The sequence below is a fragment of the Barbatula barbatula genome (assembly GCF_947034865.1).
Source record: "Barbatula barbatula genome assembly, chromosome: 24".
NCBI classification, from domain to species: domain Eukaryota; kingdom Metazoa; phylum Chordata; class Actinopteri; order Cypriniformes; family Nemacheilidae; genus Barbatula; species Barbatula barbatula.
In genome coordinates, this window is record NC_136787.1 from 16,923,192 (window position 1) to 16,941,301 (window position 18,110).

An 18,110-nucleotide genomic window follows, 5' to 3' on the forward strand; every position below is an offset into this window, starting at 1 on the left:
GAGTTATTTAAACGAGGCTGTTGAATACGAGATTAGTGAATCTGCCCTTGAGAACACGACGTTGACATCTTTAAGTCTAGTTAAAGTGTTATTACTCGTGACTACTATGTTTACAACGTTTTACCACAAAACGATTGGTTAAAGGAGTCGTGTGACGCTATTTCGTGTTTTCCTGTATCTTTGGTGTGTTAAAAGTTGTCTTTGCATTTATTAGACGTGTCAAATTGCAAAAGTTAAAGTCTCAAAGCAAAAGAGATATTTTATTTAAAAGCATTAAATGTGGAGGCGTCCAAACCCGTATAACACGCCTCGTTTAAACACGCCCCCTTATTTCTACGTCAGTTCGTGAGAAGCTAAATGTATACGCAAAGAAGGAAGGCGTGTCTATTCCCGCTGCCGTAATAACTTTCTTGGGTTTTCCAAACGAGTACACAAAGTCGAAATCGGCAGTTAAGTTTTATTTACAACACTGTTGAAAAACAGCACAATTCCAAAATGCGAGTGTGCGCAACACATTAACTCTTGGTTGTGCACAAAGGCTGTTTCTAAAAAGTGGGGCAAATCCAACTTTGTAAGGACAGTCTGCCGCTTCTCACTCAAGAATTTACACTCAGAATAACTGGTTGATCCTACGATCACAAATTATTATTTATATTATATTATTATATTTACGAGGCTGAATCCATCGGTAGCTGGCTCTGGCTGTTCTCCCCTGCAGGGTGATGCTACATGAAAAAGTCAATATATTTAGTAACTATGTCCCTGCTGGATATAACAAATGCCTGGTTATAATATGTTTTTTTGACTGCGTCAAAGGCAGCTCAAGAAGTTAGCTATAGTAAGCTAATTGTTAAACAATAAAACCTTACCGATCTGTTACGCTCCGTTGGCAAAGTTAATAAATCCACTTGGTCAAATGCATTTTCTTTGAAGGTTGATGTTCCGAATATGGTCAGGGAGTTACATTTTCGCCACATGCTTGAGGTAATTGGCCAATCACAACGCACTGGGTTGCTGGCCAATCAGAGCACAGTGCTTTTCACAACGTTGAGGTTTGTTAAAAATTGAGGCGTTTCAGAATGGTCGGGCACAGAGGAGCAACAGTAATGCATCGTATGTGAAAACTAATGGGTTTTTTTTAACCGTAAACCGTGTACACACTGTATTACACCACATACACACAATCATTTTCGTTTTAGCCATCCAATACAACCCCTTCAACTTGTGGTAACCATGTTTCATTTGTAGTAAAACCATACGGGAGATTTGAGTTTTTTATTCAGATTATTAACATGCTGTCATTTGGCATATTGTGGGGCTGCTATAACGTAGTTTAAGATTAGATGAGATTCATAAATTGATCATAAATCTTAACAGTAGCACCATTAGTTCATGTAGGTTATCTCAGAGAAGTCAGATCACTGGATCAAACTCTTGTAATGGTTCATTTACAGTGAACATTATGGATTATATTGTTATTACTTCGGTTAATTTGGGGGGAGGTTGTTTTTGTGACCCTGTCTGGGTGACTCATGCTGTTAGTCTATCAAAGTTAATAAACTGTCAGAGAGATAACTTATCTGGTTGAAGATTACAGATGTCACATTACTGACAGGAACTATATGACCATCACACAGATAAACGCTTGTGTGTGGTGGTGTAACCTTTTTCTACTGTGCGCATTTAAGCTTTGCTTACTTTCCACTGTCAAAGAAAAACTGGCCATTGAGTTTTGAAACTTTTTGTTTGTCCAAATAACACAAATTCCATCATACAATTCCAAATGTGAATGACTTCTGTAATACTTCAGTTAACCCAAATGAATACTTTTATATTACAATGCGTCATGTTATCTTCTTTCATAGGGGTCAACATGGTACAGCTTCAGGAAGCACAAGCATCCATCATTAAATTAATACAAATGACTCTATAGCATGGGTTCTCAACCTTTTTGACTCCAAGGCCCCCTGATGTTTTCAGCAATATTTAAAGGCCCCCTCTAACCAATTTCTTGCCAATAAAATATATCATAGCCTAACATTAACTGGAAAAACATTTATTAATGATCAAAATAGCCAAATAATAAGAAATGCCTTGTTTATAAAGTTATAAAAATGTATTTCAATGCAAATATATTTTAAAATTTTGGGCATTTTGAGGCCCCCTTGGAAGTCAGCTGGGATCCCCCTTGTGGTTGAGAACCACTGCTTTATTGCGTTAATTTATATTTATTCAAATTAATGGAAGTGTGGTGAAGCAATGTGTGTATTGTATGTTTTATGTTCAGCTAAAATCTGGTCTTTGTGACAGTATTTCCTATATAGTGTATAGTTTTATCCGGTAGTCAGTCACGCCTGTCCGGAAGCACATATGTTTTGGTCAAAAGGCATGTGTGGTTGTTTTAATAGGTCATAGAGGTGACCTCTGGTGTTTTTCAGGGATATTTTTGGGCTGTTGAATTTGTGACTCTGGACTATTGGATACCTGAAGTAAATAAGCAGTCAGAGATTTTTATCTGGTTTAAGAGACGCAATAGTTTGTCCTTTGAATGTCTCTTTCCGGTCTGTCCAGCCCCTATCAGTATTTGGTTACATCCTTCATATCTGGTGTTGTTTCTTCTGTCTATAATGGGCTGTTGATCTGCATTAGCTTGTAATAATTTGGGTCTTATTGAGATAATGAATGTCTCAATCGCAGGGTCAGTATTATCTTGTCACAGAATTGTCAGCTTCTCTTCCCTTGCCTGTGTTTTCCCTAGCAACCCACATTTTTAGGTGGGAATACTTTGCGATGTTCTATTCGAGCACGATGAAGGATGAAAAAATGTTTGCCTGTATCTAATTATCCAAGGAAAATGATTAGGTTTGTCCCTAATGAATCCTGTTACGAAGCAGCCATCGTAGAAAGAATGAGTCACACTATTGATTGCCTTCCACCTCCCCGCCCTGGCCGGAGACCGGCTGCTAATGGCTGCGGCTCTGACAGTGCCGTACGGGCGTGCGTGTTTTTAGCAACCAGCCAGTGACACGCTGTAGGGCACTACAGTACACAGTTACACCTTGTTATTTATAGACAGATTCTAAACCGAGAGATACATCCCCCCAAACAAGTGCCAGAAAAGCCACTAACATACGTGTGTTCTGTGTATGCTGTTATTCTGGCTCCTGGGTCATTCCAGCTGTGCTGTAGAAATTATGTCCTGATATGTTTGATAGTATGTTAAGCTCTCATATAAAGATGCGCAATGTATTGAAATGATTGAAATATTGCAAATGTGTGTAACGTAATGGTTTGCAGTAACTGAATTATTTTAATACGTAAAGGTGCTCTGCAGTCGGTGTGTAATTTTTTGGAGGATCTATTGACATAAATGCAATATAATATTCATAACTATGTGTTCAGAGGTGTATAAAGACCTTACATACTGAAGCGTTTTTTTTACCTTAGAATATGCTATTTCTATCCACATACATCGGATGTAATTCTCCATGTTGTTTCTACAGTAGCCCTAAACGAACAAACTACTCTACAGAGCGCATTTTATAAATGCGTTAATCTTTCGGCAAAGAAGCGAAAACGTGACGACATCTTATTTCTATGTCAGCCCCTGTATTACTCTGGAAAAGGGGGAGGGGTGGAGTGAGTAGTTGGCTGCAATTCACAACCTCACCACTAGATGCTAAATTTCAAACACTGGACCTTTAAAAACATGATGAAAGAATTTTTACGTTTTTGGTCAATGTGAAACATGTTGGTATAAAATAATATGTTTTTCGTAGTTCAAATAGATTTTGACTAAAATTCCATATCACATTTTATTTCATTATTCATATTATGAAAGTTCATGTTTAGTTTTTAATCACAGCACAAGATAATGTAAAGAAATCTATGAATTGTTCTAATCTCCTTTTTCTGATCAGTATATAAAGAAACATGGAAATATTGTTTTAATGGCTATTTAAAGCAACACTGCGTTGTTGTTCGACCTTAAAATAATCGCTTCAAAATTATTTCAGTAGACGAACAACTCTTAACTGTACGAATTATACTGCCGTTGCTACCTGACGTAGCCTCATAGTGGCACAACCTCTGTGAGTTCTGTGTCCGGATCGGTACACCCGCACATCCCTTGCCTGCGGAAGAGTTTCCAAACTACGTTTCTGCATTCGCCATGAGCTTAGTCAACAAATTGATGTGTAATGCGCTACCCACAGGGAAGCTTATACAGCGACAGTATTTACCACACTAGTAATAGACAATTGCACTTATCAACTACATGGGAGAACCTGTGAGCAAATATTCCATAGTGTTGCTTTAACAGAATGTATTACTGTAGTAACACTTAGAATAGCGTTTATCATGTAGTTCATACTGCATACTATACTTTTTTTAACGACCTGGTTATGTCATTGTTTTATATTGGCTTACATCGCAACACCAATATATTGTTTTCTTTAACAAAGTTACAGATTTGAAAAGGAACTGCATAGCAAGAACGATCCTCTGAATTCTAAATTGCATTGTATTGCCTTTGAATTGCTGTAATGCATTTGGATCTGTGATTTGATGCAATGTCATATAACACGTTTCCCTCAAGCCAGTAGAGAATGTAACTGAAACGTTCGACCCCTCCAGACACTGTATATCTATCAGCTGGGACCATTAATAAATGAAGTGTGTAGGTTTGTGTGTTTGTATCATGTTTAGCGCAGGATCTTCTTGAGTTGTTGGGGAGAGTCATCCAATCGCTGAGGTGTCCCAAACTTTCCGCTTCTATTTCCTGCCGGATTTTCTTGGCCAACATTCCACCTTCGCTTCCAAATATACCCATTCTGCCCGGGTTACAAGTTTACTGAGCAAGAAATGTGTTGGTGTCGGCACAAGAGCTGTGTGGGCATATGTTGTGATTTATATAACTTTTGGAAAATTAAAAATCCTGTACCATCTCCATTGTCTTCATTCTCTGATCTGTACATTAGTCACAGCGGTATTGATAGTTCTTCAACGAACATATTTTGAAGAAGGTTGATAACCAAACTATATTCCCCATCTAAAAAAAATATATTTTGTGTCATAACAGGCTGTGAGCGGTGTGTCGTTAACGCAGCAAGCAGTGACTTTATATGTTCCGCTCTCTGCGTGTGGAGCGCATCCAGACTAATGGTATTGGGCAGTGTGAAGCCACGCCCACTGTGATTTTGATTGATGGTGATGTCAGAGACGTGACCGTGTTGAAAATACAGCATGGGCGGAGATATATGTGGTGGAATCGCCGTACATTTAGAGCTGCGTCATGATTAATTGCAATACTTTTAGTTTAGGTTAGGTAAAGGAACATTTCTTGATTTGTTTTTGAGTCATGAAAGCTTTTATCCAATAGCGCGTCTGGAAGTTCAGGAAAAGCTACAGGTGTTATGCATGTGGCAACAAGATAATTTACATCCAGGCAATGTTTTCTGTCCAATAAAACATCAATATCAAGTGAAAATCGAGTGCTTTGCAAATGTTTTTGTTTAGACCCAAAGAAGTAGTTTCTTTAAGAGCACTGGGGGTTTGTTTTAGATCTAACCCTGCCAAAAAAAGCCTTTTAATATAAAAATATATAGTTTTCCACAGTCTGCATCTGTTAATGTTTTCACTCAGCAGAATGCTTTCCGTGTCGCCCATCACTGTAAACGTAGATGGAAAAATTGTGAGTTTTTGAGAATAGCAGTGTTTGGCGGTTTTATTTTTGGTTCCGTTAAGAGCTTCCTCTAATGACCAATGAAATTTTCTCATCACTCTACTTGCAATATCTCATATTCTCATTGGCTGTTTGATATTTCAATCAAATTTCAACAATTCTGTTTCCGCCGCACGCGCGATTTGCATTTTATCATGAGGTTTTATTTTGCATTCGACTGTTCGTCAAGTATTTGCAATGCAAAACAATGCAGACGTAGAATTAAGTGTGAGGACAGCGATTGACAGGCGATAAACACCGTTTTAGGTTTAAAATTAAACACATTGAGCTTACAAAGGGAATTTGCATACTTTCACTTCTTCATGTATCTCCTCCTTAGAAAGGACCTGGAGTAAGGAAGTTTCTTTTTTGGCTTCGCTTCTGTTTTTGGTCAGATTTGTATGTCATCCTGCTTTTGCATTTTGTGTTTTCCTTTCTGGCCACGTTATTTGTTCCCCTCCATTACCCATCATCAAATCAGCATTCGCGTCAGGTATCCACCTCATGAAACTCGTGTGTTATAGCCTTGGCGGAACCAGCGATACGTCGTCTCCAAAACCCAGCCGTTTTTCTCAGTAGCTTCCAGCAACCGGCCCTTAAAAAGGTTTTTTAATAGCTGGGAGTGAAGGGGACCGGCGGGCGATTATCTGAGCTCAGATCCCCGTGAGGTGAGTGATTTATTACAATAATTTAAAGAAACGGGCGAGAACGGAGGAGAGTCACTATCAGCTGGCCTGTTCTATAAATAAACTGCCTTTTCTCATCAACCGCCCCTCAAGTCAAGCGTTTGTTTGCGCTTCCTCCATTTATTCACGTTTCTGCAGTAGTGGCGCGGCGTCTCAGACTTATTTGCCTCTTCATTTATCTGCAGCTGAAAGAGACTTCAGTTATTCTGATAAGAATCTTCTGGTGGTTTTTAAAAGCTTTGTAGGAAGTGAACGCATTACATGTGAGTTTTATCAGTAGAATGAAAACGTTTTTTTCCAGTTGTTGGCAGTGATGCACATTTTCTCATTTATGCAAGGTTGTAGTTTCTTTTGGAAAAAGTTAGTCTTTGTCTATTTATAATATGCCCGTGTGCAATATTTTAGGTATGGAAACGTATACACATTTAACCCCAAAATAAGGTTAGGCATCATTTATTCCAATGTGGTTTAAAACCTGTAAATGAACCACAAAAGTTTTTTGTCTTTTGTATTCATACAATGGAAGTCAATGGGGTTCAGTGTTGTTTGGTTATCAACATTCTTCAAAATATCATCTTTTGTGTTCTGCAGGAAGAAAGTCATACAGGTTTGAAATGATGTGAGGGTGAATAAGTGATGAAAACGTTCCTTTTATCTCTTTATGATCTAGAAATAATTTAAGCATTAGCCAAATGATGTCATATCGAAATGACTTGTCTTTCATGAAAGTCTTACATCAGTTTAAAATGAATCAAATGTTGCGCTTTGTGCTCAGAGTTTCACACGTGCTTGGGTTGCATTAAAGACTAGTCTTTGTTTTCATTATTCATCACTTCTGTGTTGCAGAAGCAGCGAGTCCAGTACCCATCAAGAGTCCTGCGTCTGCGTTCTATCCGCCGTTTAAAGGCACCAGAACGCTTGAGATCAATTAAATTTAACAAATTGCCGTTTCTCAGTGGACAGATCTGTTAACTGTGACGTTTGGTGACAGCAGCGGGTCTGGCATTCACCTGGAAGGATGTGAAATGTCAAAGAAACCCAAAGTCCTCATTAAGCATCCTGTTTTTCAATTTCATAACATACGGGTCTGTTAAAGAGACTCATTGACGATGTTGCCGATGTTTGAATAGATACCAGTTTTGATACAAAAACATTATTAAACAGTTGATAACTTTCGTTCTTCAAGTTAACTATTTAAATTTAAATCCGTAACTTCTAAAGCCAGCTCTGACGGAAACATGAAATAACATGTTTCTTTTATGTATTTAGTTTGTGACGTGCACATCTTTATGTCGGTTGAATCGAATGACGTTGAACCAACATTTTGCATAAAATCATACTGTGGCTCTTATAAAAGATGTATAAGTTATATATTTTATAAAGTTTTTCTACGTAATTATTAGAAAGGAACGGTGACTAATAAAGAACTACGAAATATTGTGAAGCAGTTTTTTGGTTCGTTTTTGTCATGTTTGTTTAATAATTATAATAGTAACTTTGCGTTCTTAAGTAGCTACCTGCCAATCAGAAAACATTCACAGAATGAATTGCGTCTCATTTACTTTTTTTTTACTTTAGGTATTGATTTAGACACATATATATATATATACTGTACATTACGAGATTTAAAGCCTCAGAGGTTTGTATTCTATACATGAAATGAGTTCCAAGTCATCGTTTGCTGTGTTGACACGTTCTTTTCCCCCTCATGTGCCTTCTGCGCAGAATCTGATGTCTGCGGGACTGGCTAACTTAGACCGATTCGCTGTTGTAATCGTACACCGCTTGGAAACGGCCAATCGCGGGAGACGCTGAGCCAGTAGAAATCAATGAAAAGCTCATAGCGTCCCTTCAGAGCTAAAGGCTGTGCCGTATGAAATGTCACACGTATCTAATCTGCGGGCTGACCTCACATTAGCACCATTTAAGTGAATTAATCTCCACGTCGATGGGATTCGGGGGGACTGCAGTGTTGCTATAGCGAGAAAATATTTATCAATGATAGTTTTCACAGAAATTGAACGTGTTATTGGATGTTATGTAAACGTTTCCATTGCGAAGCAAACAGCCCTCATATTGTTTAACCAAAACAGGCCGTCTGAATTATCGGTGGTATATTTCGGTGCCGGTTTATGCAAATAAGATGTCATTCTTACAGATTAACAATGTGATTAAACTGTGCGAATGTATAATCGCAAGTCACAATTTACTTCTGCATCATTTTAAATAAAGCGAGGTGGCCGTTCATGTTGGAACGTGATGTTCTCTGAAGCAACCCATATGCATGATTACCTTTCACATCAGCCTGTGTTTTTCATTTATAAAATAACAAAATATAAAATAACGCAGAAATATTGAGGGGTTGCTGTATTTGATGGATTTCAAGAAAGCGTACGTGATGCTGTATGCCATTGTCATTTAAAGCATCTGTTCCCAGTTCAGTTTTAATGAGATTGTTATGTTTGAACTCATTGATGCGTTCACGTGACGCCGCAGAGCTCCTGCTCGTCTCCTCTCATACTCAATCGAATGGCTATCAGTCAGTCTGTATAAGCAGGAGGGGGCGGGGCCGCATATGAGCACAGCAGTCAGTGGGCCGTCCTCCAGCCGCTTTCATCACTCCTACCCCAGCCAATCCCAGCACAGCCTTTTGCATTTCCATGGCAACAGAGCTTTATAGCCCCACAAGAGGTGGCTAGAGAGGAAGCAGCCGATGGAAAAGGTTGCAAGTGAGAGGGAGATTAAAAAAGACGTTTGCTTTTCTTTCTTCTCCGTGTGTTGTGTTTGATGACATTTGCGTTCGCTGGGTTAAGAATTGCAGTGCAATGATGCTTGATGATGGAATGATTGTGTTTGGGAATGAGATGTTGAGTGACTGCTTTCTGTCGATGGATGGGATCGGTTGGATTGACGGCGTGGTGTGCACCATCTATCAGGTAAAACATCTCAGACGTGATGTTCTGGATTTTGCAGCGTTTGATGTCAGCAGGTGTGTTCGAGGGGTGGTCATGTTGTGATTGAGTCTCTAATGGAATGCTTGTGTGAAGCCCACAGTATTTTCACATGCAAATTCATCTGTGATGTGCCGAGCCGAGATTCGTCATACTTCATGTCTGAGACCCAAACAACATCATCTTATTTCACAGTTTCACACCGCCGATACACACCTTGACATGTTAAGATGGAGGATTGGCTGAAAAAAGATGGAATTCTTGATTTTGAGTAGTAAAAGGGTTAATGGTGATGTCAACATCTTTGCAACACTGTTGCGTTTCAGATTTTAAAGGTGCCATGTACTGTAAGCTAATGTAAAATGATGTAAAGATTATTTCAAAATCATTTTGATCTGCTCTGTTGCACTGTTGGTGTGTTTATTTAACCAAATGCCATATAATTGTATTATTAACCTCTTTTTCTTGTCCTTCTATTTCTGCTATGTGCTTTATAATGATTATGGAAAATCTCTTGTTCCATCTCATGTGATGCAGTTACAGAGAATTGTGTAAACAATGCATCTTTTTCCTGCATGTTGTTATTGAGCCATGACATTTCACGCTAGACATCTGTCGGTGTTACGCCACAAACCCTAGACCTTTTGAGAATCCAGTGGATTTTAAGGGACTGTTGCAACCAGACAGACGGGTTTTAATGTTGTCTAGCTCATCGCCAGTGTTTGTTGACTAAATAATGACATCCACGTTCGCAGAGCGAAGCAGCATCAGTGTATTATTCTGGCATATGTTTGCACAGTCTGTGTGCGGCGTGTGAGTTCCGAGGCCTTCGTGATGGTGTGTCGGTACATTTGCTTGATATTAGTGGTCTTGCCGTGAGCTCAAAGCGGTCGGGATGCTGCCGGATCTCTGACCTAGTTCAACACTGAAATAAACCGATGCTGTGAGCTCAGATAAATCCAATCCAGCTGTGACCTCTTCCAGTGTAAGAATGACACAACCACAGTTCTGTATTTACTGTCCATTATTTACAATATAAAATCTAAGTATGTTATTTAAATGTAACATATTTTAAAAAGTATAGAGCGTTTCATTGCACTTGCGCGCTGCCAGGACTGCACATATTTTCCAGTCTGTGCTTGTACATCGGTTTGGCTAGAGTCTAATAATATAACTTTATATTTTTGTTAATATTAATTAATATTGTTGTTTTATTGTTTAATAATTGTATTAAATAAACAATTTGTTGAATTGTTGTATGTTAATTTGATTAAATAAACAATTTGTTAAATGGGTCCTATAGTTTGGTCGCACTTAAAGAAACCGTATGGCACATTGACATCTAGCGGTTGAGCTTGGTATCGCAGTCTAAGTTCTGAATATTGGAGAGACAAGTTTAGCCAAGTAACAGTTCTTCTCGTTTTTTTTTCTTGTTATCCAAAACTGTGTTTTCGCAAGGTTTGCGGCTTTCAGGTGAAAATAAATCAGGACTTTTTTCAAATATTCTGCCTTTCCATGCCATTTATACTGGAATTGATTCTCAATAATCTTTCTTATTAAAACATGATTTATCACAGGGATCCAGACTGCAACTAAAATGGTCCCATTCGCGACCAAAAAGATTAATTTGCGAGTTATATATTTTCGGAGATCGCCACTGGTGACCATGCAAATTTACTCGTTATTAACTGCGCTGCACTTTAATAAACAGCAGTGTAACGGAGGTCCAATAGGCCTAGTAGCAGGACCGGTGCGAGTGACCCGTTATATCAGCAGCTGGGCTTTTTCCTGCATGCTCAGCGCCAGCGTTCTGCTCTCCTTTTACCCGGAGCGCCTGCAAATCTCAGCAGAAAACAGAGGACGAACAATGTGATATTTGAGACTTTTGAAAGTTGAGATTCATCTGTCATAAGACACCGTGCTGGATCATTTAAAATCCGTTCACAGCAAGAATGAACAAGAGAAGAACTCTCTTGTTAAGTTTTTGGAAGATATGTTGTATCTGGCCCCGGATAAGCTGTAGAAAATGGATGGATGGATGTTGTGTTTAATTAAGTTTCAACATAATAAGTTATGTTGTGGACATGGGCAAATCTAAAATCACCATAATAACGTAACAAACCCTTTTGTTTAGCTTAAAACTAAGGGTGAGGATCCTTGATCCTGGAGGGCCACTGTCCTGCAGAATTTAGCTCCAACCAGCTCAAACACACGCAAGTTTCTTGTAATCCTAAAGCTGGTTCAGGCGTGTTTGATTAGGTTGGAGATAAACACTGCAGGACAGTGGCCCTCCAGGATCAAGGTTCCCCACCCCTGCTTTAAACGATAATAAAGGTAGCATTTTAGGACCATTTAAACACATTGACACATATTTATAGCTGGGTGAAAAATCTGTCATCCGGTGGTGACTGAACTTTTGCTGCTTGTCAGGGGCAGGGCTTGCATCTTTTCTGTACTTAGACTCGGAACAGGCGAACGAATGTTGCCATTTTCACCACCCTGGGAGCATTTAAAAATGCTAATATTTATCTGCGTTTCAGGTGGTTGACGCGACATATTTTCCGACATGCACTCTCTGGCCGCTGGTGCGAGTGTGCTTGCTTACATGTGTATGTGGCAACCGATACGGAGAGCAGAAGAGAATTGTAAACGCGCGACCATATAGAAACAGAACTGACATGCCGCCGTGTAAATAAGTTTAATAACATAATGCGTTTTAATTTGTTTAATAAAAGAACAAGGAATAGACATATTCTATAGGAAAGATAACCTTAAATTACTTCTCTTGTGATCTGGTGCTATATAAAAAAAGACATTTTATGACTTAATTGATACTTTAATGAGCTGAGAACACTGTCAAATCTCGAAAGCTATGAAAGAGCAATATTTGTATTCTTCCTCTGGGAAACCACAGTTTAACCATGGTATTTTTAGTAAAACCATGGTAATTCAGAGGTTGCCAAAATCATGGTTACTGCACTTTTACTATAGTAAAATCATGGTCAATATTAGCTAGGGTGACAACAAGGTTTTTATTGAATCAGGACATGTAGGGTTAAACGGTAATGTCATTTATCACCTTTTCTTCTTGACCTTTTGATTTTTGTTACTATTTCTGTAGTCGCAGTCGAGGCCTGTGCGATCAATTGTAATTGTGTTGAACGCTTCCTTTAACCGCAGGACAAGATGCTGCAATTACATCACAAACCTTTGTACCGCACAAGTGTCCACATGACGCAACCCAGCAGTGTGCTTTTCATAGTCTAAATTGCATGCGATTCTTGAAGATGCAGTTTTTAGCCGACAGCTGTTGCATCTAATATGGCCTCTCTTGAGGCGTTTAGTTGACGGTGGGTGTTCGTTTATGTGTGTGTGTTTACACCAGTTAACTGGACACACACACAAACACACACTCCCTCTTATCTCTTAAGGAAGAGTTGTGTTGGTTGTGCGTGGATAATCCGTCTTACACTAAGCTCTCTGTGTCATGTGACTTCTGTACAACTCCACACAAGTTAATGTGTCCGCTGGACCTCCGGGTCATCAGCAGGTGGATTTATGTCTCTCACAATGGTGGAAGGCCCCTATCGTTTTTCTTTTGGAAAACATTAGCATAGATTTTAGACGCTTGGATTCCATTACACATCTGCTGGTGTACAGTAACATTCTGTTTATAATTTCCTGTGGCTCAGTGGTTAGATAATTGAGCTAGCAACGCCAAGGTTACGGGTTCGATCCCAGGGGATTGCACATAGAAATAAATGTATTGTACATTGCAATATAAGTCACTTCGGATAAAAGCGTTAGCCAAATAAATTTATATATGAGTTTCTTCCAGATTTATACCAGTTTCTGGTACATAGAGCGGTATATTTTTGACCACATTTTATACTGAAATACTGTAGTTGATTGACTTAAAATCCCCCTTTATACTGTCATGGTGAGTGAATATTGTAGAAAAAGCACTCGAAATTCACTTTTTTCCTTGGTAGCACCATATTTATGGGAAGCACTGGTGATCCCAACTTTAAGAGTGCAGGCGCACCCACCCGAATATTAATATATAACATGGTCTGTCTGAATTAAAAGACTCAATAACATAAACTATGTTTACATCCTTGCACTATGAATCATCTTGCAGTCAACTGTAGTATATTTATTCAGTCTCGCTTAGTAGGTTGGTTTGTGTAAAGGTTTATTCTTGTTTTACGCCACTGTTGAATGTCTGTGTTTATGTAGCACTGTGGTCCTGTATTTCGTCCCACTGTGTGTCCCCACATTCTTGAATACAAAATAGTAACAATTTTACCATTAAAACATGCTATATGATGTCTGCTGTGTTAAGTCAAAATGGCGTCATGATTTCTAGAAATCATATTTTTTATTCATAAAGCAAAGGTGTAATTTAGATATGTGAGAGGAAAGCGATCGCATCACGCTGTCAATCCTCCTTCCTCTACTGACCCTTATTTCTCATCATAGCATACAGAGAAACAGTTAAAACTAGAAACACATCATGTTATGCTTATTGAGCAGGTATGAGGGGAACATGATCAGTTAATTTTTAAAGGGAAACATGCGGTAAGCTGCAAAACGTGGGACGCTCTCGTTGGTTGTGCTTGTGCATCCAAATTCCTGCAACTTCAGAGGCACGGCTCTTTGCGACTGCCACGTTCCGCACGTTGTTTAAGCTACCTACGGTACAGTAATGCGGTATATAAAAAAATAATATAACAAATATACACACCGGTATCCGGTGTGAACCGGTATATCATCCAGCACTACATACATTTTTATGCAATGAGAGTGCAACACTAATGAATCTTTACTGATGTTTTTCTGTTGATAATAAGCACGGATCAGTGTCTCTGTGATTATTTATTAATTCACAGTAATATTGTAATTTTTGTGCACAATGCATCTTCTGTTTTTAAGAGAAATGTAGAATTGTGCTACAGGTAAAAATACTGATACTGTGAACCAATATAAATAGTTAATAGCTCCAATGTATATATACCATTATATTTGGCTGCAAAGCATTGTGAAATATTGCAAACTGAATTATTGCTAACTGAGTGGTTTTATAGTATAGTTTTATGTGGATGCAGATAGAAGGGAGTGTGGCGAGACACGGAGGCTTTCTTTTCCCAGAAAAATGTGAAACGTATGTTACATAAATATATTTGAAGATAATTCAAATGGATTTTACAAACTTTACACATATCACATTGTTTAGTTTTAAGCATTTGCGTTTAGTTTTAAGCAGACACTTTAGATAAAAGTGACTTACAAATGAAAGAGCATTTTACATTTTGTCCAGGGAGCTTTTTAGCCTTGTTTAGGAATAGAGTTCACCCCCATTTAAATATTTGTTCATCGCATGTCAAATGTAAAATAAAGATGATAAAATTCAGTTTGTTCAAATAAATCCTTGGCTGTAGAGTTGTCAGAAATTCTCTGTGGTATTTGTATTTTTGTGGATGCAGGTTGAAAGTTCACCTTTTAACTAATTCTTCTTTTTCTGTGTTTTTTTGTTAACAATGTGTTCTGTGTGTACAGCCCATAATCCCCTTCATAAAAGATTATTCCTAACAAATGAAACCTGTGTTTATTATATAGCTGTTGCGTTAATAAGAAAAGACTCAAAACTTGGTTTGGAAAACAACAGATAGATGACTGAATTCTGATCAAATAGTGTGAGGTATCATATCAGTCGAACTCGATATCAAAGTGACAGTTTGGATGTCAATCATAAAGGGCTTAAAAGCAAGCTCTTGACTTTGTTTTAGACATGTTAAATATGATCGATCATTCCCAAGTCTGATGTGTTTGTCCGTCTCTCCTCTTCACAGGTTTAAGAAATGAGCTCAGCCTTTACTCTCTGATGAACTCGAGCTGAGGGCAGTTCTGCTGGATTTACCCCCCGACCCAGCGGAGTTTGCAGCCCACGCCCCGCTCCACTGCCAACATGCTTATCAAAGAGTACCGCATCCCCATGCCCATGAGCGTGGAGGAGTATCGCATCGCTCAGCTCTACATGATTCAGGTTTGGCATTCTTTCACGTGTTAAAATTGCTGACACGTTTTCAAACCCGTGCTATTATTAATTCTTAATCAATTTTGCAAACTGATTTAAAAATCGGGCAATGTTTTCCATGTATTTTGAGAGCTTTGTTTTGACATGTTGAAATTCGGCGTTGGAAAGATAAACAGTAAATAATAACATCAGTGTCAGTTTGTTCCTAAAAAAAAAAAGGTTTTCTCATGGCTTCAGAATGCAGGGAATACTTTGCAGGTCTTATAGATTGTATTATGCTTTGTCTTTATTGGTTACTGTGAGCTGTCATTGGATGGAAAAGAGCTGTGAAGATTCCAGGTTTAGCACGACATGATTGTAAATGTGTTTTATTTGAAGGTTGGTACGCACGAAAGATGTGACTCACAAATTTGGTGTTTCCTTTCTGATACGTGCTGTGCTCTCATGTTTTCTGAAATCTACGTGCACGTTGAATCATTCACACACGTAAGCGTTTTCTGGAGCAAAGTTGATGATTGAGGTACGTCAGCTAATCCTGCGCTGTGTTGATAACGTGCAAGAGTTTCACACGAGCTGAATGTTGCGGGCGACTGGGCTGTGGTCTCTTGAGAAAGGATTTCGTAGAGATTTTGGGTGCCGCCGGGGCAGGAAGAACCTCACGCTGACAGAACGTACTCACAGAGATTTTTCACGTCTTGTGATGAGGTTGCGCAGTTGATAGTGAATATTATGGATTTCGCTCATAAGGTTAATTAGCATTCTGTCCGTCAGTGTTTGTTGTCAGTGGAAATATTACAGTAGCGACCCCTATAGACAGCCGGGGTGTCACTCTCCGAACGCAACAGGCATGCTAAATTTAAACATCAGAGTCTGACCTGAGCGATGTTGACTCCCGTAAAAGACTCAAAGTCCTGCGGGAGCGACAGATTCATTAGCAGAAAGTGTGAGTCATCGAATGTGCGAAGCAGCGTCTGTATGACTGAAGGTCCAATCGTTTCGCTCAATGCAAAGATTCGAAATCGAACTGCAAGCTTTCTAGTCAAACAAGCCAGCATGCTAACCTAGCATCGGTATTGATGCATTGATGCATTGATTTGCAATAATGTGATGCTTTTTGTAATGTTTTAAGTTAAAGTTAAATGGACCTTCTGATCGCTGCTTGTGACAAACAAGCATTCAAATAATTGAAATATTATGATATGTATTTGCATTTCGTAACGAATAAACATCTTATGCCAAGTTCTTGAATATTTCATTGAATAGAAATTGCGAAGGGAAAGCCTTAAAATATTGTGGTGGGCGATGATGGGCCTTGAAGTTAAAAGGTTGAATGCTAACCTTGCGTTTGTTAAAATCAGTTCGATTAATACTTTATTCTGAGCTCTGTTGTTAACCAGAACCATATGCTATCGGTGGGCACACAGGGCATGAAACGGTTGCACCGTCACAGTGACCCCATTAGTGTCGTATCGCATCGCATCATACGTGTCCTGATTCTTCTAGATTACAGCGAGAATCGTCCTCATTATCCTCTGTGGTCAGAATGAAGGAGCAGATGTTCACTGCTGATGGAAAATATGCAGAAGACACCGGGCAGTCGCTTACTAGCTTGATGGTTTATGTATGATACGCCACAAAGGATTGTGTTTATAAAAGTATCCATGAAGTGAATTTGGAGGTGTGAAATTAATGTAGATTGTCTAGGTAAAATAATCTAGATTTGGGTAAATTTGATGAGAAATGTTTGCTTTCATCTTGAGATCTTCAATAATATTGACTTTTTATTGCAGACTTGACAAAACTACTTTTGAGAACAACAGAATAAAAGAACAAAATCAGCTGCACGTTGCACCGTGATCCCCCTCAGCAGCGAGGGCTCTCTGACAGCATGTCCTTCCTTTCTCCCGTGTTTCGGCACTAATGTACTACGGTTCAATGTAAGGAAGGAAGGAGGAGGGAACCGGCGAACGTAAAATCAACACAACAAACATAATGTTAAGTCCAGGCCTGGTCCTCTCTCGTCGTACACTCATGTCGCTCGTCCTTTAATGCTCCCGGAGCTCCTCCGTGAGAGATGCGAGACCGGTGCGACACGCAGCTGACATCCATTATTACTCGCGTCACCGGCCTCACCCGTTCCCTCATGGCTCTCGTCCTGCCTTGCTCGCTACAATCGGCAACTTTAAACCTGTTTTTCTCAAAAGTAGTTTCTGAATATCATAGCGGTCAGCTGACTTCGGATAACCATAACTTTTGTAGCATACAAAGTAAGAACAAAATAAAACAGTTTTGGAAAGGGCTGGATTCCAGCTTTGTATCATGTCTGAAATATGTACAATTTCACCATGTGTTGGGTTTTCCCAGGTCACATTTCTTGTGTTCGTGTAGAGAGAAAGCACATGACCTTATTATTTTATAAGTTGTTTGGTGTCAAGGCCCATTTATGGAAAACACAATTAAAATATTATCGGTAAAATTTTAGCTCAGCGCACGCTAAAAAAACGTTGGAATTTCAAAAGCATCCATCTGATGTATCTTTTCGTCACAACACCATCACGCATCCGTCCGTAGCGCTCCATCTCCCTCTCCCCCCCTCTACTGCAGCGTCACAGCTGAGCTCCGGTTGCCATGGTTACTGGTGACATCAGCCGGAGCGTGGCGCTCGCTGCAGTGGCTTGTTTGCAGTGCAAGAGGAGAGATGGAGGAAGAGGTCA

At 39.2% G+C, this 18,110-nt stretch overlaps 1 protein-coding gene across 3 annotated transcripts in view; it reads left to right on the plus strand.

Moving 5' to 3' along the window:
• Positions 1-18,110, plus strand: part of pitpnm2 (phosphatidylinositol transfer protein, membrane-associated 2) — a 41,448-nt gene that overhangs the window by 672 nt on the left and 22,666 nt on the right. For all 3 annotated transcript variants that reach the window (XM_079448498.1, XM_079448496.1, XM_079448497.1), the window contains exon 2: positions 15,212-15,405. In XM_079448498.1, the coding sequence (XP_079304624.1) occupies positions 15,328-15,405 (78 nt within the window). In that variant the 5' untranslated portion in view covers positions 15,212-15,327. The remainder of the gene's footprint in view (positions 1-15,211; positions 15,406-18,110) is intronic.